This window comes from Barbatula barbatula (assembly GCF_947034865.1).
Source record: "Barbatula barbatula genome assembly, chromosome: 23".
NCBI lineage: Eukaryota > Metazoa > Chordata > Actinopteri > Cypriniformes > Nemacheilidae > Barbatula > Barbatula barbatula.
Genome location: NC_136786.1, coordinates 15820251 through 15845686, shown reverse-complemented (window position 1 = coordinate 15845686; position 25436 = coordinate 15820251). Strand labels below are relative to the sequence as shown.

General features: G+C 39.7%; 2 protein-coding genes across 3 annotated transcripts; both read left to right on the top strand.

Annotated features, from left to right (window-relative positions):
* Positions 1-44: 44 nt before the first annotated feature.
* Positions 45-5585, top strand: mbtps2 (membrane-bound transcription factor peptidase, site 2). 2 transcript variants are annotated; one of them, XM_079447714.1, is made up of 11 exons: positions 45-257; positions 707-855; positions 1636-1774; positions 1859-1962; positions 2477-2604; positions 2884-3002; positions 3087-3267; positions 3442-3536; positions 3992-4187; positions 4332-4407; positions 4534-5585. In XM_079447714.1, exons 1-11 carry the CDS (start codon positions 183-185, stop codon positions 4754-4756), a joined length of 1485 nt encoding a protein of 494 aa, XP_079303840.1. In that variant the 5' UTR covers positions 45-182; the 3' UTR covers positions 4757-5585. The 2 variants fall into 2 exon arrangements, with proteins under 2 accessions (XP_079303840.1, XP_079303841.1); XM_079447715.1 differs by having other exon boundaries at positions 47-257; positions 4332-4427; positions 4534-5228.
* Positions 5586-14866: 9281 nt separating this feature from the next.
* phex (phosphate regulating endopeptidase homolog, X-linked) lies at positions 14867-23451 on the top strand. The gene is made up of 22 exons (XM_079487962.1): positions 14867-15258; positions 17308-17364; positions 17737-17898; positions 17976-18059; positions 18155-18381; positions 18941-19009; positions 19177-19293; positions 19393-19476; positions 19619-19761; positions 19995-20088; positions 20168-20296; positions 20543-20644; positions 20753-20830; positions 20919-21022; positions 21101-21159; positions 21273-21327; positions 21778-21845; positions 21935-22065; positions 22158-22223; positions 22348-22452; positions 22590-22666; positions 22749-23451. Exons 1-22 carry the CDS (start codon positions 15135-15137, stop codon positions 22849-22851), a joined length of 2238 nt encoding a protein of 745 aa, XP_079344088.1. The 5' UTR covers positions 14867-15134; the 3' UTR covers positions 22852-23451.
* Positions 23452-25436: the final 1985 nt, after the last annotated feature.

Genomic DNA, 25436 nt, shown 5'->3' with positions numbered 1-25436 from the left:
CAACTACACGGTCTGACTCAAATAAGCAATCGGCTAGTAATCCTGCGCTCGCTGATCACGCAAACGCGGAAGCGGTTGTGTTTTGTATACAGTGGGATTGTCGCCTCGTGACAATCGGGTTTTTAAATTGTTAATTGACCCTGAAGTCGGACGCGGTTGACACGCATGTGGTCCGGTGCGCCATGATTCCCATAGCGGTTGTGGTGTGTGTGATGGGCGGCTGGTGTACCGTTTATCTGACGGACACGTTATTGCGGGTAGGCGGGTCACTTCATTAACGTTACATCCCGTTTTAACTGTAGTTTACAGGCGGGACTACTGTGGCACAGAGACATGTCGCATTGCTTGGATTCTTCGGTGTACTGTGTTATGTTGTATACAGTCATACTGTATGACTACAATATTCATTTACAATGGAGACTTGTTTAGATGGTAACTTTACTCAGAATGTTTATATACAGTGCCGTAGCTAGTCTTTTTTATATTCTGGAGAAACGTTGTAGTTCTTTAGGGTATAAACGTAATGCCAATGATAAACTTTATCATCATCTGTAAACATCAGCTGTTTACTATTAAAGTCATAATAAAAGTCCTTTCTGTAGTGTGCTTGGGCCTTATCCCAGTAGGATTTAATGGCGGTTATTGGTTTCCAACTACCTGTCCTTATTGATGGCCACATTATAATCGTGAACTGTTTTCCCTGCAGTCGTCCAGTTCATTGAAGAATCGCTATGAATCCTGGTTGTCCTCCAATGGATTCACTCTCTCCCCCTTCCACATCAAATGGCACACGAGCATCTTCAACCGCCTGTTTGCCAGATGTGCTCATCTTAACCCTCACTTTCTCTACATCTGGTATGAGGGTTTATCACTGTTCTCAGATCAGTTTGAATGTTTGTAAATTCAGTAACAGAACTGCTTACTGTGATTTTCAAGGTTGTGAACGGAAGATGCGTATCTTTCCAAATAAACAATCTCGAAGACAAATTTGAAGTGGTTTCTTTCTCTTGTCCCCCTTCTACAATCCCCATATGTTGACATACTATATCCAGTTTGACGATATTTATTTCATTTCTGCGAGGAGTGAAGGATTCAGGCTATTTTATTGTTTAGACTGACCGTAGTATATATATATATGGAATGCCATATATGGAGGGTCATATACTGTTTCCGGGTCCAAACGCTCAATTAGATGCTCTAGGCAAACAACAAAAAATGCTTACATACACTCATGGCCTGAGTCATGGCCTAACCTTTATCTTCGTAACGAAATGCCACATGGCAAGTCGGTGATAAATGTTTCATAATTTAACAGATGTTTAACTGTAGCCCCGCTTGAAATGAATAGATGCTTGGACCCTCAAACGGTATTCCTTACGTCACCACTTAATAACCGAAAAAGCATTACAATATTCTTAAGCTCCTTACACAGAGAGATGCAACGCATTATGGGTAACCCCCCCACACACAATGTCTCTCTACTCATACGTCATATCCATTATGCACTAAAGGTTGTAACGAACATGCCAAAATGTCTGAAATGTTCATCAAAATTCTTCTGTAGAACCGAGACATACAGTATACTGTCCATCATGTGTAAAAGATGTGTAACTTGTTGCTTACATACTGTTTCAGGTTCAATGCTGGTTTGGTGTTTGGGATTCTGGCGATGTTTGGGTCTGTGGTCTTGCTGAGCAAAACTTTGCTGCAAACTCTGAGTCAAATGATGGCAGATACACCAGTGGGGTCCCATGAGCAGATCTTGCAAGTTGTGGTAAGTACAAGATGTAAAATATCCAAATTTTGCATCCTCGACCAATGATTACTGCTGTTAGTTTAATTTTATTTTTATTATCAGGTGCCTGGTGTGAATCTGCCTGTCAGTCAGCTGGCGTATTTCTTCATCGCTATTTTGATCAGCGGAGTCATACACGAGTTTGGCCATGGGGTGGCAGCACTGAGGTAAAATAATGAACTTTAAGATGCAGGTGGAATTTCTCACATTGAAAGCGGGGAGTCCGATTTCCGAATTACGCTTGTTTAGACAAAGTCAGGCCAACAACCTTGTAGGCAATCAGCAGTAAGGTGCACAGTTCACAGGACAGACATTAGTCGAGCCGAACGCTGACGAAAGTGAAAGATGGGTTGATTTGAACATCAAAAACGAGAAAAGAGAAATCGAACACCCCTCCTTTAAATTGTGGTGCTAAATTTATGTTGGAAACATTCTTTTGTTTTGTAGTTTGCATGCACGTGTGTGTTTGTGTAAGAGAAAGAGTGAGAAGAGTTTTGGATAGGATATTCTGTCACAAGCCCTAGTCTCACCCCATTTGACTAGTAAAATTCTTTGTTCGTCTGTAAGTCTGAATATTCAGGGTTCTGCTATCATTGTGCTAGTCGCACCTTAAAGTGGTGTGTTTTGTCGTAAAGATGTTTGTTTTAGTTTTACATGAAGTGTTAATGTTTATCTTTTCAGGGAACAGGTGAGGTTGAACGGGTTCGGCATGTTTATGTTTGTGGTTTACCCTGGTGCATTTGTGGATCTCTTTACCACCCACCTGAACCTCATCTCTCCAGTCCAGCAGCTGAGAATATTCTGTGCAGGTGAGACTTTTCAAACACAGGTTTTCCATTTCAAAGCAGGCTGTTCACATGTTTTTAAAACATTTCAAAACACCTCCACCAGGTGGCATTACTCTTTAAACCTGTTGTTTTGGGCACTGCATTATGTAAATAACTACATAATCTTATAAACTTATAAACAAGTCAGTCAGTTGATTAAACTATTTAAGTGAGTAAAATTACAAGCCTATGAAGACCCTTCAATTTAAGTGAGAAACAATCACAATATATAACATTTCCACCTTACGCTTCTTTGTACAGGTGTGTGGCACAACTTCATCCTATGTGTTGCGGCCCTCAGTTTCCTGTTCCTGTTACCTGTCTTCATGTTCCCCTTTTACTACACGGGTGCTGGAGCACTGGTCACTGAGGTGATGGAGGTCAGGACAACCTCAGTCTGTACCACAGGACCACATTTACTACTGTTTCACGCTTTGTGTTTGAAATCATGTTTTTGTCTCCAGGGATCTCCATCGAGTGGACCCCGTGGGCTGTTTTTGGGAGACTTGGTTACTCAGTTGGAGGACTGTACCGTGAGAGGAGTAGAGGACTGGCACAACTGTATTCAACATCTCTCCCATAATCCTCAGACGGGCTACTGTGTCCACACTGCCAAGCTTCAGCTGAGCTGGATGGCAGGGAGAGGTACCGAGCTCTTCACAAATGATGAGATATAGTTTGGATTAATTATGTAAGAGATTATATAATAATCAGCAGGACATTATTGCAGAATTACAGAGATGTTTATATGTATATAATGTATAAGATGTGCAGTATGTTATTTTTCATTATCAATATTGATTTTACTCTTCCACACAGCCTACAAGAGACTTGATGGCACTATGGAGTGCTGTGGGAATAACAGCATGTCGGACCTCTGCTTCTCTTACAGTAATAATATGGAAAGCAAGCTGGTAAGATTGGACACACATTATATACCTGCTTCATACATCTGAAATCTGGGAATAAAATACAAACATTTTCTGGAAGTATAGTTGCATTCAAGAACTATGTACATTTTTGCTTAAACTTTGAGTCAAAATTCCCAATTGATTTGATTTTGTTTGAGTTTTTGCAAAGCTGGAAAGTAATGTAAACTGATTTTAGTTGATTTTTTTCTCATTTTAATATTGGCCATAAACTCATAATGTCAGCAAACAGTTTGTCGATGACAAATCCAGTACAAGTAAACTATATAAGATATATAACAGTTTTAACCCTCATGTTTGGGGTCTATATGACGAACACATATGCATCGTAATTGCATCGACATTTCCTCATTACACTTAAGAGGGAACAATTCCCCTTTCTTAGTCAAGCAATTTTTCCAAATCTTGCCATTTTTTATCGCTCGCTCCTTTCACTCAAGTTCGCCTGCCTGCCGGTCAGAAAAAACATCGGAGCGAGTCACACATGTCGTACCAATACAGACTGTCAGACAGACTTCATCCCCAGCTTGTGTTTAATCCCGTCTCTGGAGAACCAAACCAGACTGATCCGTGTGAAACATCCTCCGCAGACTGACATGCTTTTCGTCGGCTACCCTTCGCACCTACAGTACTCAGGTCTGACATATGGATATTTGTTTAAAGCTTAACATTTGACCGATATAAGTTGGTTCAGGAAATTTGAGTATGCAAAATCTTTCAGCATTTGATGTGGCCTAATGTCGCCTGCATATTAAAGACATACTTTCTTTTTGCTTTTAGTCAGTCTCACCAACTTTGTTCCTCGTTTGAGTTTTCTCCATCCGGACCTGCCTGTCATGCTGGAGACTTTCTGCAAGTATCCTTTTCACAGAACAAGTATTTGCTTCTCTCTGTAGTTGCTCTTTAAACCGTTTTTAGACATTATTTTAGGGGGCTGATGGGTTATTTTATGCATTCATCCTTAAACCTTTTGTGTATTCAGATATCTGGTATCATTATCTGGGGCTCTGGCAGTAGTAAATGCTGTTCCATGCTTTGCGCTGGACGGCCAGTGGATACTCACAGCTTTTCTAGATGCCACACTGAGCTCTGTGATCCCAGAGAGGAACAACCGAGAGTTGATCGGCTTCTTTTTTCTGCTGGGGGGCAGTGCCCTTCTAGCAGCCAACGTGGCTCTGGGCCTGTGGATGGTCACCGCACGGTAACAGACAGCTGACTCCTCCAATCAGACCGCTTGGAGGAAATGTTACTCTAGAACTTGAACTGATGGAGCAGTGGACTGGGTGTGTACCTCAACTGGTGAATGCACTTGCCAGTTTTTCCCATCCAGCCAAGAGAGGGCGCCAGAGAGTGCCGCTGTCAACGTGTTCTTAGGTCTAAAGTGCTCAGCTAGAAACAAAGAGTAGGTTCTGAAGCTGCATGTTTACACCGTGACCTCAGGACAGCACCAGTAGTGGCCTCATAAAGACACACACATTGAGCATGTGATGTTAAAAGTGTCCAGTTTAAAATGTAAAATTCCAAATGATGTGTGTCACCATCCATCAAAACATACAGTAGAGGCATTTCTGTATGAAGACACATAGTATGTACTTTAAACTTCAGTTTTTCAACTGCTTAGTTTTTTTCTGTATACTCACAATAGTTTGTGAGGTTTCCTTTGTCAATTTTCTCTTGAAACAAAATAAAAGCCATAAAAAACACTTTATTTACCCCTGGATATAAGTATGGATATTAAAGCAGCAATGCTTAGTACAAACCTTAAAGACAATTGAAAATAAATATAATTTGTAAAACCTATAAAAACAAGTATTGCCTAGAAGTGAAATCTGCAATGAAAATAGATCACATCTGTTAACGAATCCATCGGATACACACACTGTCCAGCAAAAACGAGTGATGTCATGTAAGCACCTGCTGCAACAACAAAGCCTACATATCTGTATTAATTGCATGCAATGTTATTATTATAAACATTATATAGGTTTTATAATGTATGTGTCTCCATTTTGTGTGAGGCCACATAGAATGCTTCTTTGTAGAAAAAATACCACCAGGAATGCATTATTCACGCGCAGGCAAACGTAGGCGTGGCTTCATTCCACATTTTTTATGAGGTGACGTATTCAAAACACAATGTGATATGGGTTGTGTCGGCGCATAGCCAGGCTATTTCAGTCATTGTGCCATTTTATTAAATGATGATATACGACATCATTTTAAAACGTTTGGAATATGAATATGGTGAATATGAATTAAAGAAGCATCAAGAGCAGATGTTAAAGAGATACAGACTTGACAAGACAACAGTGCAGTACTTGCACGTGTTGATCAAAAACAAGATTAATGGCTGTTTGCGCCCACCTGCAACGTGTCTGTATACACGTTCTGCGCATAGTGATAGTGGATGGAGATACACACAGACTATCAGTGCCTTGGATCATGTATTGGTTAAACGCGTAATTCAAAGTTGGCGCTTTAGTGTTGTTATGTCGCAATATCAGTATTGTAGCCTTTAAAGGCGGGGTTGTCTCATTTCTCTTAGCTGTTGTTGATGTTAAAATCAACAATACAAACGCACCCCTACCCCATCTTTTCAGGCTCGACTGTTGTCCGCCCTGTGCACAGCACCTTACTGCTGATCGGCTACAAGGTTGTTTTGGTACTCGGCCCGACTTTGTATAAGCAAGTGTGATTCGGAAATCGGACACCCCGCCTTTAAGTGTCTCTGAATCACCCTAACAACAGTTTGACATACGTTGTTATGCGACTGCACCAAAATGGGATTTATTTGTTGCTTATTGTCTTTTTAAAGTACTTTATTTACTGATGTCCCTCCTGAGCCAAATTTACGGTTTATAAAGTTAATTTTCATAAATCTTTCTGCGTGTTGTGTTTTGAGATGTCAAATCTGCATTTAAGGTGTTAAGTCTCAAGAATATTTAACCCGTTTATCCTCCACATGCTGTCTTTTGAATTTTGATATCTTTATACCTGAGGAGGGATGAAGCTGAGATTGTTCATGACAGATGTTTATTTCTTAACTGCATAGAGTAATGTGTTTGAGAATGGCCATGATTGGAAAAGTACTTTGATTGTAGAATCTCTTGGTTTTACAGTATTTGTCCCAGTATGTGTTTTTGGGGGGGGGGGGGTTGTAATTTCCTCCCACAAAGGGTGGGTTGACGTGTTTGGGACGTGTCCCCTCTGGGAAAATAGAGGATTGTATGTCTGTGCTATTTCAGAAGGAAGATAATTACACTCGGATGTGGTTGTGCGTGGGGAGACCAGACTCCTCCCATCTTAACATCACCCAGATCGCTTGAAACTGTTTATATGTGTGTCTGTTCATAGATTAGGGGGATGAACTAATTACTGGTTATAATATACATCCAGAACCATGTCTGGAAAATGAAACCTGAATTACAATCAATTTTGCCTTTTTGCACCTCATGTTAGTTTGCTTTTAAGTTTTGTAAGAGTGTTTTGTAAGAGCTGATAATTTTTTTGTCTTCTAATCTACAGTATGATTTAAAGAGCTTTGATTTGTTTAAGAATGAAGGAAACATGTTTTGTTGAACTGAAACCAACAAGTTCTGATAATGAAACATTATTAGGCAACAACTGTGATACATGATAGCTGATTATCTGTTTTTGGATTTGTGGTTGGCTAAGGCCTCAAAAATGTCATGACGCAAAGTCAGTTGTTTTTCTAGAGAAAAGAGTTTCTTGCTACTAAGAACTTCTGCGTTTTTCTTGAAGGCTTGGTCTGATGAAGCCGTTATGGTAAACTTCCTCTGCTATTTAAGGGATATAGAGACCACAACTCTCTGTTGGGTATGACCAGTTTAGAACTGTCATGTAAAACTAATGTTGCTTGAATAAACAGGCTGGCATTGGGATATAAAACTGGATGTTTTTCACTAAAATGTAGCTATAGTATTATCATTGTTTCAACCAAAATACCATATGTCCTATTATTGATAATACTATAACCTGCCTCCCCACAAAACAATGTGAGATTGTTGCAATAACTAATATTTTTGTAAATACTTCCTTAAAAGATGGTGTATTGTTCTAATGTATAAAATGTCAAATTGTGTCAAATACATACATTTAGTGAATGAAATAGAATACAGTAAGAAATATATAAAATGTAAGGTGACTGATTAAAAAGCACTGGTGCAGACTGGTAAATGTTGGTATGACATGTGTTTTGTTTGCATAGATGTATATTTCTCATTGATTTATAATATTAATTCATGTTTATTTAAAAATGCAGATGTGTCTATGGGTTAGGTCTTGGGTGAGGGTAAGTGAATACAATATACAGGATCATTAGAACAGCATAACAATGATGTCTATGGAAAGTTCCCCCAAAAACATGGAAACCCACGTGTGTGTGTGTGTCTCAGACTGCGTATCTCAGTGTAATGACACACTATCAGGCTGTTTCTCTGTGTACTGTAAACAGCTCACCCGCAGCATGAGGTTTAACTCTGGGATGTGTCTCTCATTCTCTTCTCTCAGTGGCTGACTCCACTTCTTTGTACAATCTCCATATGATCTGTATTTCTGCGTCCTGTGTTTCAAGTAATGTATGTGTGGCATTCTTTCCCTTAAACTTAAATACTGGTTTCGTCTCTAACCATACCATATTGAAAACGTGAGATCCACCCTCTCTGTGAACAGTACTTGGTCTTCATGACCACGGCCTCCTGTGCATAATGAGACACGATACAATTCCCCACAGAAAATGTCTGTAAAAAGAAGCCTTCGCCCCCTCAAGAACCACAATGGCTTTGTGTATAACTATAACTTTTGGTCAGGCGTTTTTATTCCTGTGAAGCTTCCTGTGAATTATTTCTATTGTGAAAATGTTACGCAAATTTCAATGTTACACTTGAATTGAAGTAACATTGAAACCTATAAATATTTCTGCAAATGGTGAAAACAGGATGTGGGAAAGCCCTCTGATGGAACTCTTGTCAATATTTATTACTCAAACAGTCTGGCTTGTTATCATAACTAAAGATTATACCAATACTGTAATGAAAATTTTCTTGTCTAGCTTCTTGATGTGTCTGTCTATATGTTTACGAAGTGTTTATCTATGTTTTCTTTAAAAATGTTATCATGTTTTTCTCTATACACGTCATACCCCTCTGCCTTTGCCCTCGAGCAGAGGCCAAGATGTTCTGTTTGGAATAACGGGTATCACTTCTCGTAAACCAGCTCGGGATTCTGGCTAGGGGGCAAAGGGATGGGGTGTCACGTTTTAATATATAAACTCTGGGTGCAGGAGGAAAGAGCGCCTTTTCTCTGCACCAGCTCATTGCTTATGATGCAGATTAAACGACAATAAAATACTTTGCAAAGTACCTGATGTCTCTGTGTGTTGCGTTTGTCAAAATTGACTCATCTAGATTAAGGAATAAGAAAATTCCACCACAATTTGGCGACGAGGATTGGATCACAAGGCTGACGGAGAACGGACTAGAGTTGACTGATCATCCTGGACATAGCAAATCCAGCTCTAACCCCATACAGGTATGAGAGAACTCTACTCCGGACTCCAAGCTGACGTGATCCCAAAAGAACTCAGTGCAAGGCACAAAAAGGAAAAGTGGTGAGTCAGATAGATTTCTGAACAGTCTGGAACAAAAGGGGAGACTACTTAGCGCTAAACAGTCTGGGGGACTGCTTAAAACAGTCTGGTTAAAGAGGGGAGACTACTCAGAATCGAGAGAGATTCTAAACAGTCTGGGGGACTACTAAGAAATGATATGGATAAACCAACATACAGAGAAATGAGGAAAAATTGGGGAACGGGAAGTTTACAAGGTGTACCCTATTTAAAAGAAAAAGCTAACTTTCCAGAAATCGGTACATTTAGTACCACAAAATTAGAGAAAATAAGGGAACACATGGGGAAAAAAGACACAAAAAAAAGAAAGGGAAAAATATGATGAAGCGTGTAAATGTTTAGAATTAAGGGAGAAGGAAGCAAATAGACATGTCTTGCTTTTGACCATACGTGACCATGTTTTTAAAGAAAAGGCTTTGGAAGAACTGCCACCGCCGTGTCATACACCCCCACCGCCGCATGCTCCATTGTACCCTATTTTGCCTGAATATAATGATTTAACCCCTCTGTCTTCTTTACCCCCATCTATGACTTGTTACAAACACCAACCGGAGGATGATTGTGTCCCTCCTCACCGACATCTGAACCCGATCGAGGCAGCTCCAGTGCCCCCACCAGTGTCTCCACCAGCACCAGTGCCGTCTCCACCACAGCCCGTGGTGTGTCAAAAGCAAGAAAGAGCGCGTCCAGCACCGACGTACAGAGAACTTTTGACATTTTGCAAAGAATTCTCACCCTCAATGAAAGAATTAGAGAGACTGTTGAAAGTCAAACTGAAACCATCTGACCTAAGAAAGTTACAGGCTAAATGGCCTGTGGAGGACTATAGAAGGGAACATGTCAACTGGTCGCATGCAGACAATGCAGAGTACAGGAGAATTCTGGAAGAATTCTTAGAAGGACCAATAACCACGTTTCACAAATCTCTGAACCTGGACAAGATTGCTGCTTGTGTGCAAAAAACGGATGAAAGAGTGGAGGATTTCTTGGCCAGACTGGAGGAAGTATTTAAAGAACATTCTGGACTTCAACCGGATGCAGATGGACCAGACATTGGTCCGTTCGAAGGACATCTCAGGTCCGCTTTTCTGCGGAACCTCAGAGGAGAGCTGAGACGAGAAGTGGAAAAATCATGCATCGAGCCGGATCGCGCGAGAATGAGCGAGATCGTCCGTCATGCTGTACACGCCGAAAGACAAACAGACAAGAAACAGCTTCAGAAGAAAAACAAACAAGATAAAGAACTCCACATGGCTCTAATGAATATCGGAGTAGAGCATGGAGAAAGAGGAAAGGGAGGTTTTAAACCCTCTGTTGATTATGATCCAGAAAAGTGTTTTAACTGCAAAAGATTGGGGCAGTGGCGAAATGATTGTCCTGAGCCTCTGAGACCACTGAGGTCAAAACAAAAGGGAGATTGAAGTGAGGAGGTGAGGCATCATTCCGAGGGTGGTGAGTATGATTTCCCTTGGCATATGCAATGAAGAAATGCTTTTTCCTACTGTATGCAATGAAGATCTGCTTAGCTCACATTCCATGATGAATGAAAACGCTTTCTGAACTTTGCTAAAATGCACAATACTTGTGTGCAACAAACCGCTTGAATTTTTGATAGATTCAGGGGCAACAAATAGCCTACTGTGATTCACAAGAAGTGTTTAAATTTGCCAGAGTCTAAACTTGTTGTGTTTTCCCTAAATCCTAGTGGCTCTAATGTAAAATAATTTATGTCAAAAGGGTGCAATGCGAGTTGGGGAGTGTCAAATTTCAACACAGGTTTCTCATGTCTGACTGCTGCCCGATTCATTTGCTGGGCAGAGTCATACTGTGTATGATGCAGATACATCATGATACCAACACGACCCGTGTGCAGCGCTCGTACAGCTGTACGATGTAATATTGAATTACGTAAGTATGATGTAGAAAGTTTTGCCTCACAGAGCCTCATGACGTTGATTGCAATGGTGTGGGGAGCTGTGGGTGTTTTGCTGACAAATATGCGCACGCCATAGAATGGGTTAAAAGGGATGACGTGCAATATTCAAATTTGTTGCACGCCCATCGTGAGAATCATGCCTGTCTGTCAGCAACAAGGGGACTTGAAGTGTTTTCACACACAAAAAGATTAATGATGAGTATTGACATACCAGAAATTTTGGGAAAGGTGCCCTTTCAACTGTTGATAACAGGAAAATATTATGTTTGGTTGATTAGGAACTGTGAACCTGTTGTGATAACGCCCAAGGGTAATTTTCGTCCATGCAAACAGCAATACCCCCTCAAAACAGAAGCCTCAAATCAGAAGACCTCAATGGCATAAGGCCAATATTTAATTTGTTTAAAAAGATTAAAAAATAAAGGCATAGTTGTGCCATGCCCAAATATACCGGTGCGCAGGCCTTTGTTTCCAGTTTAAAAGATAAGAGAAAAAAAACACAAAGTAAATGTCTCCAAAGTCCAGCTGGCAAAACAAGTTGTTAGTTTTTTGGGTCACGAAATTACTGACCGCGGCAGACAGCTGTCCGCAAAGCGTGTCTGCAATTACAGACATCGCAAGTCCAAAAGCAAAGAAGCAATTGATATCATTTTTTAGGGACCATTTCTCTGCTCAGACAGCAGAGCTCATTGCACTCACACGTGCATGCGAATTAGCAAAGAATAAAAATGTAGACATTCACACAGATAGTAGATATGCATTTGGTGTAACTCATGATTTTGGCACACTGTGGAAACACAGAAACTTTTTAAAAGCTGATGGTAAAAACATTCTTAATCACACACAGGTTGCTGATATGTTATCTGCCATTCTTCTCCCATCAGCCATTGTTGTGTGTGACGGTGACACACACATTTTTTTATCAGAAACAATTTCTACAGGAAGCTGACAAGCTGACCGACCTTGCAGCAAAGCAAGCAACATCAGAGACAGACAGTTTTCTCCAGAAATCACTAACAAAACTCTTTCTCTTGCAGAGATGCAAACATTTTGCAGAACCGGATAAGCATGCACTCTGGAAGAAGTGCTCATGTAAATACACAGACAATGTTTGGGGGGGCCCAAATGGCCTCACCTGTTTGCCAAAACATTTTTTCTCTGCTTTTGCGATTTTGACGCATGGCCTAGACCACGCGTCAAAAGGGGGGATGTTACAAGGCAATGTGTGTTTGTGTTTTTGCTCTCAAAATATTTGTGCAGGTCAAAGGAGCAGTAGCAAACGGAGCTGACAAATCATTACACAGCTTCCAGCCAGGAGACTTCGAACTAGTCAAAGATTTCAGGAGGAAGCCGTGGGAAAGACACACCTCCCACAGCAAAAAGGTGTCCAAGGAGGGGCAACTCCAACCGTATGGCTCTTCGCAATGGTCATGCTGACTCAAGCGACACTGCTCTAACTCAGAAAATTTGAATTATGAGGGAACGGGAGCAACTTCCCAAATAAGAGTGGAAATATGGAAAGTGACGAAGGTTTATGAAGGTGATGAAGGTTTAAGCAGGTCAGTATTGGTGTATGTGGTCGAGGAGAGAAGGAAAGACACAGATCAGAAGGTTCAGATATCATTGCAGCCAAGGAATTTTCAGGCAGAGCGGGCAGGAAAAAGAGCTAGAATGTAGATATGAGAAAGACAATATATCAATGCAAAGGCAATAAGGCATTTGCATTGGCACTGATAGAAAAGAAAGAGGTTGGAGTGAATGACAGTTGTTGGTGGTGTATGCGACTCGAGCAGGCATCGAAAGTCAGTCCTCTTAGAGGACCGGAAAAGGCTGAAGGGTCACCCTGCAAAGTCCAACCCTGTTGACAGTTGCAAACAGCACCAACAAGGCCGAAGAAAAGACAGAGTGCAGAGAACCAGGTGGTAAGTAAAGTACAGAATTGAACCGTTTGGAAGTAGAGAATTAGGATCGCAGGGTAGGTTAGTTTTAGATGTGCTCACCGCAGAGAAAAGCAGTGTGTGTGTAAAAAGCTCAGGGTCAGTTGTTGTTTCTACATTCAGGAAGCCGGATAATATGACTGAACAGCCTGTTGAAGTGGTGGAATTGCTAAAGTTGGGGAGGCAGTTGAAGCAGGTGGTGTTACCAATTCTAGTGGGATTTTAAGAACTGTTTAGATAGAAGAATGAAACCTGTAAGAGAAAGGGCGTTGCTCATCTTACGGGTCAAAGTATAAAGATTTTGGTTACCATAATATGGTAAAAGGGGGGAATGTAATGGAAATGTTCTAGTCTAGCTTCTTGATGTGTCTGTCTATATGTTTACGAAGTGTTTATCTATGTTTTCTTTAAACATGTTATCATGTTTTTCTCTATACGCGTCATACCACTCTGCCTTTGCCCTCGAGCAGAGGCCAAGATGTTCTGTTTGGAATAACGGGCATCACTTCTCGTAAACCAGCTCGGGATTCTGGCTAGGGGGCAAAGGGAGGGGGTGTCACGTTTTAATATATAAACTCTGGGCGCAGGAGGAAAGAGCGCCTTTTCTCTGCACCAGCTCATTGCTTATGATGCAGATTAAACGACAATAAAATACTTTGCAAAGTACCTGATGTCTCTGTGTGTTGCGTTTGTCAAAATTGACTCATCTAGATTAAGGAATAAGAAAATTCCACCACAATACATTCAACTCTTCATGTAATACAATATTGTAATAGAAATGACTTCTAAATCTGAAGGTTCTCAAATGAAGTCATCTGTCCCACCTTAAAGAAATGCACCACCCAAAATTGCAAATTCTTTCTCACTCAAGTCTCTTTAAACCTGTAAGCTTGTTGAATGTGGAAGACATTTTGAAACTTTTGAATCAACATTTCCTTTTTATGAGTTACACCTCTTTGCAAATGAAAGCCAAATCGAACTGCTGCCAGATAAGACATAACCTGACGTGGGGGGTTATCAGCTGTCAGGATGAGATACTAACTGCTTTCAGGAAGTCTTTTATTCAAGTTCTGTCAAGGGACTTATTAGGAATGTCTGTTTGAAACTGGTTTATAGGTCTGTCAGGATAATGAGGTGAAAAACTTGTCCTCTTTTTCCCTTAAGCCCTCCCACACGTACAGGTTTGTGTTGTATTCACTCTGCAAGGCACAACCAGAGAACGATTATTCGTGATTATGTATTAACGGGAGTGACACTGAAGGGACGTGATAACAAAATAAGAAAACATAGATAAAAACTTAATAAACAAATAGACAGACACATCAAGAAGCGAGACACTTGAAAATTTCCATTACACATGTCTTTTGTGTTCAACAGAAATGTATACAGATTTAAAACAACATTTAGGGTTGAGTAAATGAGCACAGATTTTTTTATTTTTCACGTGTAGGAAAGTGTGTGTGAAGCAGAAAATGTTCCTCGCACATTCACACATGTACATCATGTTACTCATTTTATTTAATCCCGGCTCTGATATTTATGGAACAAATAGGGAAGTGTCCACATTTAACCGTAGGGATGACTCATCATCTCAAACTTAGTCCAGAGTGGGATGTGGGTACTGAAACTTAGAAAATACTTACCTGGAGCATAAATGCAGACTATTTCTCCAGAGACAAACTTCCACCCTTCTTACAGGATTCTGTATAATTAAGTCTGGTAGTAAAGTGCAGCATCTCTCTCTCTCTGTCACTCTCTCTTCCCTCCCTTTCCTATTCTCTCTCCCATCCTCTTCATCTGGAAGTAGAGCATGACTCTTGTTCCACTTGCCTTGCGCTGAGTTGTTGATCTTCATGCCGTGAATCCCCCACTGATTTGAGATCTGTAAAGTGATTTCACTTCCCCGGGGTCCCTCAACAATCCACAGGGACCATCAACGGGTCACAGATCTGGGATTAGGACTTTTCTCCAGCCGGGCTGCAGGGCACTCTCAGCAGGGGAGAGAGAGCAAGAGGGGTTGAGTGAGGCACAGAAAGACAGAAGGGGCTCAAGTTAGTGACAGTATGGAAATGGACAGGCTGGGGAGTGTAGGAACCAAACCGAGTGCGGGACTCAACGCTCTTCTAAAAGCCGCCCTGGCAGTGTGTGTGTGCGTTTGTCTGGCACTGCTTATAGCAGTCATTACACGTGAGTACACAGTTGATTTATCTCAGTTACTGTTAAACTATGATAGATAGATAGATAGATAGATAGATAGATAGATAGATAGATAGATAGATAGATAGATAGATAGATAGATAGATAGATAGATAGATAGATAGATAGATAGATAGATAGATAGATAGATAGATAGATAGATAGATAGATAGATAGATAGATAGATAGATAGATAGATAGATAGATAGATAGATAGATAGATAGATAGATAGATAGATAGATAGATAGATAGATAGATAGATAGATAGATAGATAGATAGATAGATAGATAGATAGATAGATAGATAGATGATAGATAGATAGATAGATAGATAGATAGATAGATAGATAGATAGATAGATAGATAGATAGATAGATAGATAGATAGATAGATAGATAGATAGATAGATAGATAGATAGATAGATAGATAGATAGATAGATAGATAGATAGATAACATGTAACATGTAACATGAAGTGCGTTTGTGTGTGAGATTATTTTAGGAGTGTATACTGTTACACACACAGCGTGTCCTTCAAAGCTGTTATTAGCACAGAGTTGCTGTAAGTTGGAGCCCCGGGTAGGGAACATATATGTGCCTTTTAAGGTTTTGAGACATGACAGTTACTGTATGATTGTGGATTTGTGTATTGCATTGGAGTGTGTTTAAAGGAAAAACAACCAAATCAAATTTTGTTTTTAATTACTTAACCATAATGCATTTCCAAACCTTTTTGGCTTTCTTTCAACAAAGGAAATTACTACTTCCACTATTATTACTATAAAGGCAGTCAATGTAACTTCTGAAGCTCTAAAGTAGCTTCACGGAATGACATGTGGCTGTATAAATGATAGAACCGTACCTTTCCTCAAAAACATTGACTGAAACACCAATACCAATATCAGGCACTGGATCCAATAACATGAATGTTCATTGCTGGTTTATGTGTGGATGGTAACCTGTGTGTCTCGGTGTATTTTGGGACTTAGGAGTGTTTCCTGGGTGGTGTACATTTGAGACGGCAAGTAAATTATGTCTTATTGTTGTGAGTCGCTGAGGGCTGCCTGCATATTAGTGGTGAGACTGCAGTGTAATTATACTCAATTGTGTGCATATTTCAGTCACACACACACTCATATGAAGCTGTGTCGGCTTGTTCTGTGGATATCGATGCTGTGTGCGGTTGGCCCGGGTGCTGGATCCTGCTGTGGTCATCTGCTGTCCAGTTGTGGACTGAACCATAAACACAGGCCTTTGAAAACAATGCCTGTCCGATTTCACAACAATGAAATTATTTTGTTTGGGGACTGACAGAAATTCACACAGTTTTACTGACACATGCATGGAGAGTTTATGCTAAGCGGCCTTTAAACATATTAGAAAGTATTCGGTCTAATTAGGGAAAAAAGTGAAACTGTAACAATGTAGAAAAGTAAAGTACTCAACTTTTTTCTAGTAAGTACCGTATGTGTTTACAGTAAGTTTGCACTTGACTTTTCTTCAAATTAGTTAATGCATTTGAGTAACATGAACTAGCACTGAACAATACTTTTAAAGCATTTATTAATCTTAGTTGATGTTAATTTCAGCATTTATTGATACATTTTAAATACATACATACATTTAAACAAAAGTTGTAGCTGTTAACATTAGTTAATGTACAGTAAACTAGCCTGAACAACTGGCTTTGGCATTAACTTACATAAAGATTAATACATGCTGAAAAACTTTATTGCTCATAGTTCTTGTTCACTGATGAATTGACTAATGTTAACAAATACAACCTTATTGTAAATCATGGGATGCGTGTAATAGAGCATGCACTTGTTTTCAGTGATGTCCATACCATAGAGAGCTGAAGGGAACAGAGTTTGTTTGTGTGTGATCTTACACAGCGTTTGATGTATGACATATCGCTTTATTGCTCCCTGAACTCTCTGTAAGTGGTTTGGTTAAAGCTTCTACTAAATGACTAAATGAAAATGTTTGGTGGTCATTTCAGGGCTGCATGACAGATGTATTTTTCTCTTCCCTTGAAGTGTCACACAAAACAAGCAATGAAGAATTCTGCCTTACCCCACATTGCATCGAAGCAGGTACATTTCTAATCTCTGAATTACACCGGTGTTATCATGTATGACTTTCTTTCTTTTGCAGAACACAAAAGAAGATATTTTGAAAAATGTTGGTAACCGAACAATGGCGGTCCTGAATGACTTGCATTGGTTTTGTGTCCGTAAAATAGAAGTCAATGGGTACCGCCGTTGTTCAGTTACCTACATTCTTCAGAATATCTTCTTTTGTGTTCTGTGTAAGAAAGAAGTCATTCAGGTTTGAAATGACAAGAGTCTGAGTTAATGACATAATTTTCATTTTTGGGTGAACTATCACTTTAATCTATTATTGAGTTTGAAACGTTTGACATTTCAATAATATTGTGACTCTTTTTGCTCATGTGTCCACTGTAGCTGGCTCTATTCTTAATAAAATGGACCAATCCGTAGAACCATGCAATGACTTTTATCAGTACGCATGCGGAGGCTGGCTGACGGAAAACCCTATTCCGGAGGATTCATCCAGCTACGGGATTTACCCCTGGCTCAGACAGAATGTAGACCTCAAACTGAAAGGTGAGTTGACTCAGTGCAATGTTCTGAAAATGAAATACTGCCATCAAGTTATTCAAATGGACAAATTTGTTTGATAGCATTGTTGGAAGAACCTATTGGAGATAGTGACATTGAAGCAGTGAAGAAAGCCAAGGTCCTTTACACATCCTGCATGAATGAAAGTAAGACCTAAAAAGAGCATACAGGAGCAATACTCTCAAAATTGACCAAAACCATCATGTCTATCAATCCATCATTTTTTTCTCAAATCTCACAGCTGCGCTTGAGATTGAAGATGCGAAACCTCTGATAAAGAATCTAAAGCAGAAGGAATTCCGTTGGCCGGTTCTTGGAGGTGCGTTGGGCTCTTCCTCGCAGTGGGTGGAGTCTCAGTTTAATCTGCTGGACACACTAGCTCAGATACGCAGCCAACACAGCAAATCCGTCCTCATACGCCTCTTTGTTTCTCCTGATGAGAAGAACTCAAACCAGCACATCATCAAGGTTAGACCTAGACATTACCAAAACAGAACTGTATCTTTTCCCAGATTACTCCTGTTTAAAGGGGCTGTGTGTCATTTTTGACTATTGACAGTAATGCAATATAATATACATAACTATGTCTTTAGTGGTGTGTAAAGATCTTACATTATGAAATGTTTTGTTTTTATTACCTTAGAATGCGCTATTACTTTATACATACAGTACACCGCTGGTTCCCTTACATGAAATTTGCCATGTTGTTTCTACAGTAGCCCTAAACGGACAAACTGCTCTAGAGCGCGTTTCATAAATACATTATCTCATTTGGCAAAGAACCGAAAACATGACGACATCTTAACCCTGCGTCAGCTGCGTAGTGCTTCGAAAGGGAGGGGTGAGCGGTTAGCCGTTGGTTGCAATTGGCAACCTCACCACTAGATCCTGCTAAATTTCATACACTGGACCTTTAACCTAAACATTATGCATTGTCAGCGTGGCCAAAGACAGTGTGCCACAATATGGCGTATGATTCTCGAAGATTTACTTTGGGAAATGTTCAACAGTCTCTATTTTGTTGTAGCTGGATCAGGCATCCTTGGCACTGTCGTCTAGAGAGGATTACATCACCAACACGACAGAAGCTCAAATGGTACTGTAATCTGTTAACTTGAACATTATAACACAATCATGGCAACTCTGTGATACTCTGACTGTTCTAGAGCTCTCAATCTGAAGGGCAAAGCCGTCTAATGGCGTCGATTCCATCCATCTCTCTTTCAGAAGCTTCTGTCTATATCTCTCTGTGTATCTTTTCAGTATCGAGAAGCTCTGCTGAGGCTCATGGTGGATGTTTCTGTCATGTTGGGAGCCAATCAGCAGGCCGCAGAGGCTCAGATGAAACCGGTGCTGGATTTTGAGATGAAACTTGCTCAGGTAATCTGGGGCCAGCCAGAATTCCTCCGAATCACAGAAAGATAAACACAGTCATGTTAGCGTACTTGATGTTTCAATGGATTGTGTGCTTGTATGCAGATACTGATCCCCTTTGAAAACCGCACCAGTGAGAGCCTCTACAACAGGTACAGTTTGTCTAAACTGCAGCGCTCTGTTCCGGAGGTTAGTACGGTATCATTCATATAGAAATATATTATCTTTCATTCTGTATTCTCACACTTTATTAGTCAGTTAAGGCTTTGGACACACATTATGTTAGTAAATTCATCTCTCGTGAAGCTTTGCATTAACTTTCTCTCTGCAGTTTAACTGGCTGGGTTTTGTCAGAGCAGCGATTGACCCTGAGCTTTACCCAGACCTTAAAATCTCCTCTTCAGAGCAGGTGATCGTACGTGCACCTCAGTACTTTAAAGACCTCTTCAAACTCATCAATACCACCGAAACCAGGTATCCACACAGCTCAAAACAGACATCCAGGCCCTATTACGATCTCCATCAGAGACCTGATGCTGTGTCTCTGTTTGTCTGGACAGTATCAACAGGGCATGCGTCTGTGTTTTTGTGTGTGCCTTGTAAAATATTACCCACTAATCACAGTCTCAAATTTACTCGAATTCAATTAAAAGGTTGTTCCTTCTATCTGCTTCAACCTTACCTACACGTTTTCTTCATCGCCCCAGGACAGTTGCCAATTACGTTATATGGAGATCAGTTTTGTCCAGAGTCACCACTCTTAGCCGACGTTTTCTCTACAGATACCTGGACTTCGCTCGGGTTAGTGTGATCTTTGAATTAAAATCATTTTGATTTCATTTACATCTCAGTGGAGTTAAATATAAATGTCCATTTTCAGGTGACCACAGGAACCACTTCTCTGATCCCACGCTGGGACAAGTGTGTGAATTATGTTGAAAACACGATCATATACGCCACCGGTAGAATCTTTGTCGATAAGCATTTTCAGGAGGATAAGAAACACATGGTACAACGTTTATTTGTTAAGTTATTTACATATTTGTATATGTTTGTAAGTCTGTTCATGTTATGTGTTCAGTCGTTTGGTTCCTATGGCGTTAGGAGGATTTTGACTCCATCTAGTGGTTGTAATCCCAAATTATAGCATAAAACCCAAAATGCATTTTATTACATAATGTAAAATAAATAATAAACGAATTGATAAAATACGTTTAAATAGGTGACTAACGAATGTATGTTAAACTTTATGAAGATGGAGGAATTAATAGATGGTATCCGGTGGGCGTTTATCAACATGCTTGAAAAGGAGAATGACTGGATGGATGAAGAAACAAAGGCAAAAGCAACAGACAAGGTGTGTGTGTGTGTGTGTGTGTGAGAGAGATCTGTGAATACACATCACAACAACATAATATGTTTCTCACCTTTTACTTCAAGCAACACTGTTATTTTCTCATACCAGGCTCATGCAGTCCTGGCCAAAGTGGGCTACCCAGAGTTTATCCTGAATGACACTTATATCAACGAGGACATAAAAAGAGTATGCTTGCATGTCGATGATGTTTCTAGTTATTTTTGTTCATATATGTAACTGGAAATCTCAAACGTGTATTCTTATGTTTGCATAGTTGTCATTCAATGAGACGGATTACTTTGGGAACGTCATGCAGACACTTAAGTTTGTAGCTCAGGCTGACATCGGCTGGCTGAGGAAAACAGTCCAACGCACAGAGTAAGTTAAAAAGACTTAAATCCTGGTAAATTGAGAGAAACCATATCAAGACAATCTTTCTTGTTTTGCTTCTTTTAGGTGGTTTACCAATCCTACCACGGTGAATGCATTTTACAGCCCCTCTACAAACCAGATTCGTGAGTTATCTAGTATTTCATTATAAGTATACATTAGTATATAGAGAACATTTAGTATACAAACGTACAAACATATTTTGTGTGTAATTTGACGTTCGTCCTCATCTACCCAGGATTCCCTGCAGGGGAACTTCAAAAGCCATTTTTCTGGGGACTAGACTACCCTCGGTGAGACAGAATCTTATATATGGTGTATATTGCTGTATATATAGTATATAACATATGGTGTAACATTTAAGGCTACCATATTGTACTGTATCTCATGCTTGCATATACGTAGCCGAGTCAAGGTCATAGATTTGAATCCCAGCGAATACATGAATAATTAACTTTACATGCATAAAATAAATTCATTATGGATAAACTAAAGTCATTTTCTAGAAGCATAATTGTACATGTGGTGGCATATTAATGTAATCAAATATTTTACGATGCTTACATTAATTCCCCACAATAATCATTGATGTGAAAAGTCTTTATTACTACTACTATTACTGCTATACTACTTTTAATATTACTTAATAATTTATGTTATATAGTATGTAGTCAAAGTTAACGTAATATTTTGTTTTTAATAAAGAGCCCTGCTTCAGACAAAAACTATTTTGTGTTTCACAGATCCTTAAGTTACGGCGCAATTGGTGTTATTGTTGGACATGAATTGACTCATGGTTTTGATAACAATGGTGAGGTCATTTTATTTATGACAGCAGCACTACACATGTTTTGCTGTGGCGATGACCAGTTCTTAATAGACATCCGTGTGCTTATCTAGGCAGGAAGTACGACAAATACGGAAACCTGGAACAGTGGTGGAGCAGCACATCAATTACCCGCTTCACTGAAAAGGCACAATGCATGATTGACCAGTACAACAATTACACCTGGGAGGAGGCGGGGCTAAATGTACAGTAGGCACCAGCCTGTCATTGCATTTATCTTTAAAAGCATCGTCATAATGTGACAGAGTTGACGCTTCCCCACAATTCCCTCTCAAGGTCAGGGGGAAGAGGACGCTGGGAGAAAATATTGCTGATAACGGAGGAATAAGAGAATCGTTTAGGGTATTAAAGCATCTACAGTAATACTAAAGTATACCTGAATCATATTAACCTTCAGCTTGTCTCCTCTAGAACATACGGTACGTATATTTTAGTCTCTTCGTGTATGTACAACGTGTATCCACAGGCATACAGGAGATGGATTGATAAAGAGAGATCGGGAGTTGAAGAACCTCTTCTGCCTGGACTGGGTCTGACCAATAATCAGCTCTTTTTCCTCAGTTACGCACATGTTAGTACTTAACTACTAAACATTTTAATGTCTTTTTTGGGTATTAGGGTGCCCAATTGGAAATCTGTCCGTGGCTATTGAGGACTGAAATGTATTTTTTTGTGTATTTCAATTTTTAAAAAAAAATTATATTCTAGGTTCGTTGCAACTCCTACAGACCTGAAGCAGCTCGAGATCATGTCCAGAGTGGAGTTCACAGTCCTCCTAAATACAGGTACGATGCAGTAATACACATACATCTATGTTACATTATGTCCATCACTGTCACTCACTTTACCCCTGTTACCATGGTGAAGGGTTGTCGGGGCGATGAGCAACTACGAGGAGTTCCATAAAGCTTTTAACTGCCCTGAGAATTCAGTCATGAACAGGGGGGCGAAGTCTTGTCGAGTATGGTAAACCTGGAAACTGTGAAGATTTCAGTCAATGCACAACCCAAACCTCCTGATGTTGTTCTGGTTTCTGTATAGAAACAGCAGTTACTAACACTGAACCCTCAGGCTGTGATACATTACTTACACAGCTGAATGCTGGCAGACAGATGTTGTTTTGCATGTATTCTGCATTTTTTTTGTCTTACCTCAGTTACAATGTGCAAAAGGCAAAAACTGACCACATGAATTCTGATGAGTCCTTGCTTTGCTTTCGACACTGTTTTTCTCACAATCAAACTCACTGTTGCTTTGCAAGAGAGGTGAATTACTGCAGTTGTTGTTGTGGATAATACTGTTTTACTTTTTATAACTTGATTTCATTTTTATGAAAAAGTGCTGTCTTTAAAGTAAATTGTTTTCCTGAGATTTTTTTGTTTTTTCTTCTGTGTTGTTGTTTTTTCCCTCCACACAGACAGAAGTACACACAATTTAATGTTTTACATGTTTAAATTGTGCTTCTAAAGCCCTAGTGTGACCAAAAATAATTATTTTGCAGTAAAGTATTCAAACAGATGTTTTTACCTCTTCTATTGTATGTTTGTATTAAAATAATAAGTTTGGGTATTATTTTTGTTTTGCTAAAAAGTTCATTTTAGTACACGGACTTAAAGGAGCAATGTGAAGATTTTAGCGGCGTCTTGTGGTCTAGTGCAGGGGTCCCCAAACTTTTTTCTGCAAGGGCCACATAATTCTCCCTGTCTTTAATGGGGGGCCGGGTCGGTTTGTAACAGAAAATTACATGGGCTGGAGGTACTACTCGAATTATTGTGGAGATTTAATTATGATTAGAAATGTATTTATTATGCCTCCTAACGGTAGAATAGTTTATTTTGTTATGCACGGTACAGACAAATGATTACTTTTCAAGAGATATTGCCTATTTAAAGAGCATTGTTATTACTTTCATAATGAGATTTTTTCATATTGAGTGCTACTCATATTCAAAACATTTACTTGTGCATATTAATTAACCTTTATCTTTCCCAACTGCTTGGCCATTTTGCCGTCTCTTTGAAATTTTCCGCTGGTTCGCGTGTCAGCTGTCCGCAATGGTACGTTATGTTGATCATACCATTCTGTTGGTAGGTGAATTTAACAAATAATTAGGCAATAACTTAGGGAAATTTGAGTCTGAAAGCCTATATTTATTATCAAATATAGACATGATATAAGTGAAAAAAATGTAATATGTCTCAGGCGTTGTTCAGAGGGCCGGTCCAAATCTGAGATAACGTATTTACGAATAGCTCCCTGTAGAGCAGTTTGTCCGTTTAGGGCTACTGTAGAAAACAACATGTTGAATTCCATGCAAGGGGACCTTTTGCGTATATAGATTAAAAATAGCTCATTCAAAGGCAATAAAAACATAACACTTCATTATGTAAGCTCTTTATACACCTCTGAAGACATAGTTAAGTATTTTATATTGCATTTCTGTCAATAGATCCTCCATAAAATGACACACTGGTGTTAAGTCCCAGATGCGTATTGTAGTTCCTGTGGTGGCGTGTTTGTTTTTGCTACCATGTGCGTCTGTTGTGTTCTTGTCTCTCACCCTTTGCATGCCTGCAGCCCTGCTGTCATCTGATGCTCATTAACGCTGCATGCTGCGCAGGGCACAACTCCGTTATAAAAGAAGAGGCAGAACACTGGCCGAGAGTTGCTTCACCTGCCGCAGACCTTAGTTATTCCTCAACTTGATTTTAAGTGTTGATTGTTTGTGTTCAGCATTATAGTGCTCATTTAGGGCTCCTAAACCTTGTGTGGTTCCAGTTAGGGAAGAATTGTGTTATTTATTTTCTAAGTTTTCTGTCCGTTTAGGTGAGTTAGGTAACTTTTCAAAGTTTTTCTTTAAATGTTACCTGTCCCAACCCTAGACGGGGGGAGGATCATAACACTGGACCTTTAAAGCTTAATAGCATACACTACAAAATAATAGTAATTTAGAGTCTTAAGTTAGAAAAAAATGTTAGATACAAAACAATCTCCCAAGGCACATACACACACTGCAGCAGTCCAATAATGCAGTTAAGCCAAGAACCAAAATCAATTTCTTTGACCTCCATTTAACTGAGAATAACAGAGGATGTCTTGTGGGGACAAAACTGTGAAAACAGAATGTCATTGATTGGAGGGCTAAAAGAGGACACGTCTAAAAATAACCCAGAGTTTCCTGGAGAGATGTATCAGTCAGGCTGATTGTTGCTGTGTTAGCTGTCATTCTGAAGCTTGTGGAAGAAAGAGAGGGAGGAACAACATTTAATGGGTTTGAATGTCCAGAGGCCAAATCTTCACTCTGGCTGGAGGGAAATGAATTTGAAAGCGAGAGAGAGTTTTGTAAAACAGCGCCAGAGGGGTCCAGCCCATACTGAAGCGTGAGGCTTATGAATCAGACAGAATCTTTGTCCACAAATAAATAGAAAAATACAGAATATGAAACACTTTCAATACCTGGAGTGTAATACATCATCATATGTGTAAACAAGGAGACATTTTGACTTTATTTTTAGTTGTCGAAGTAATTTCCATTATGCGCTTTTATATTTTATG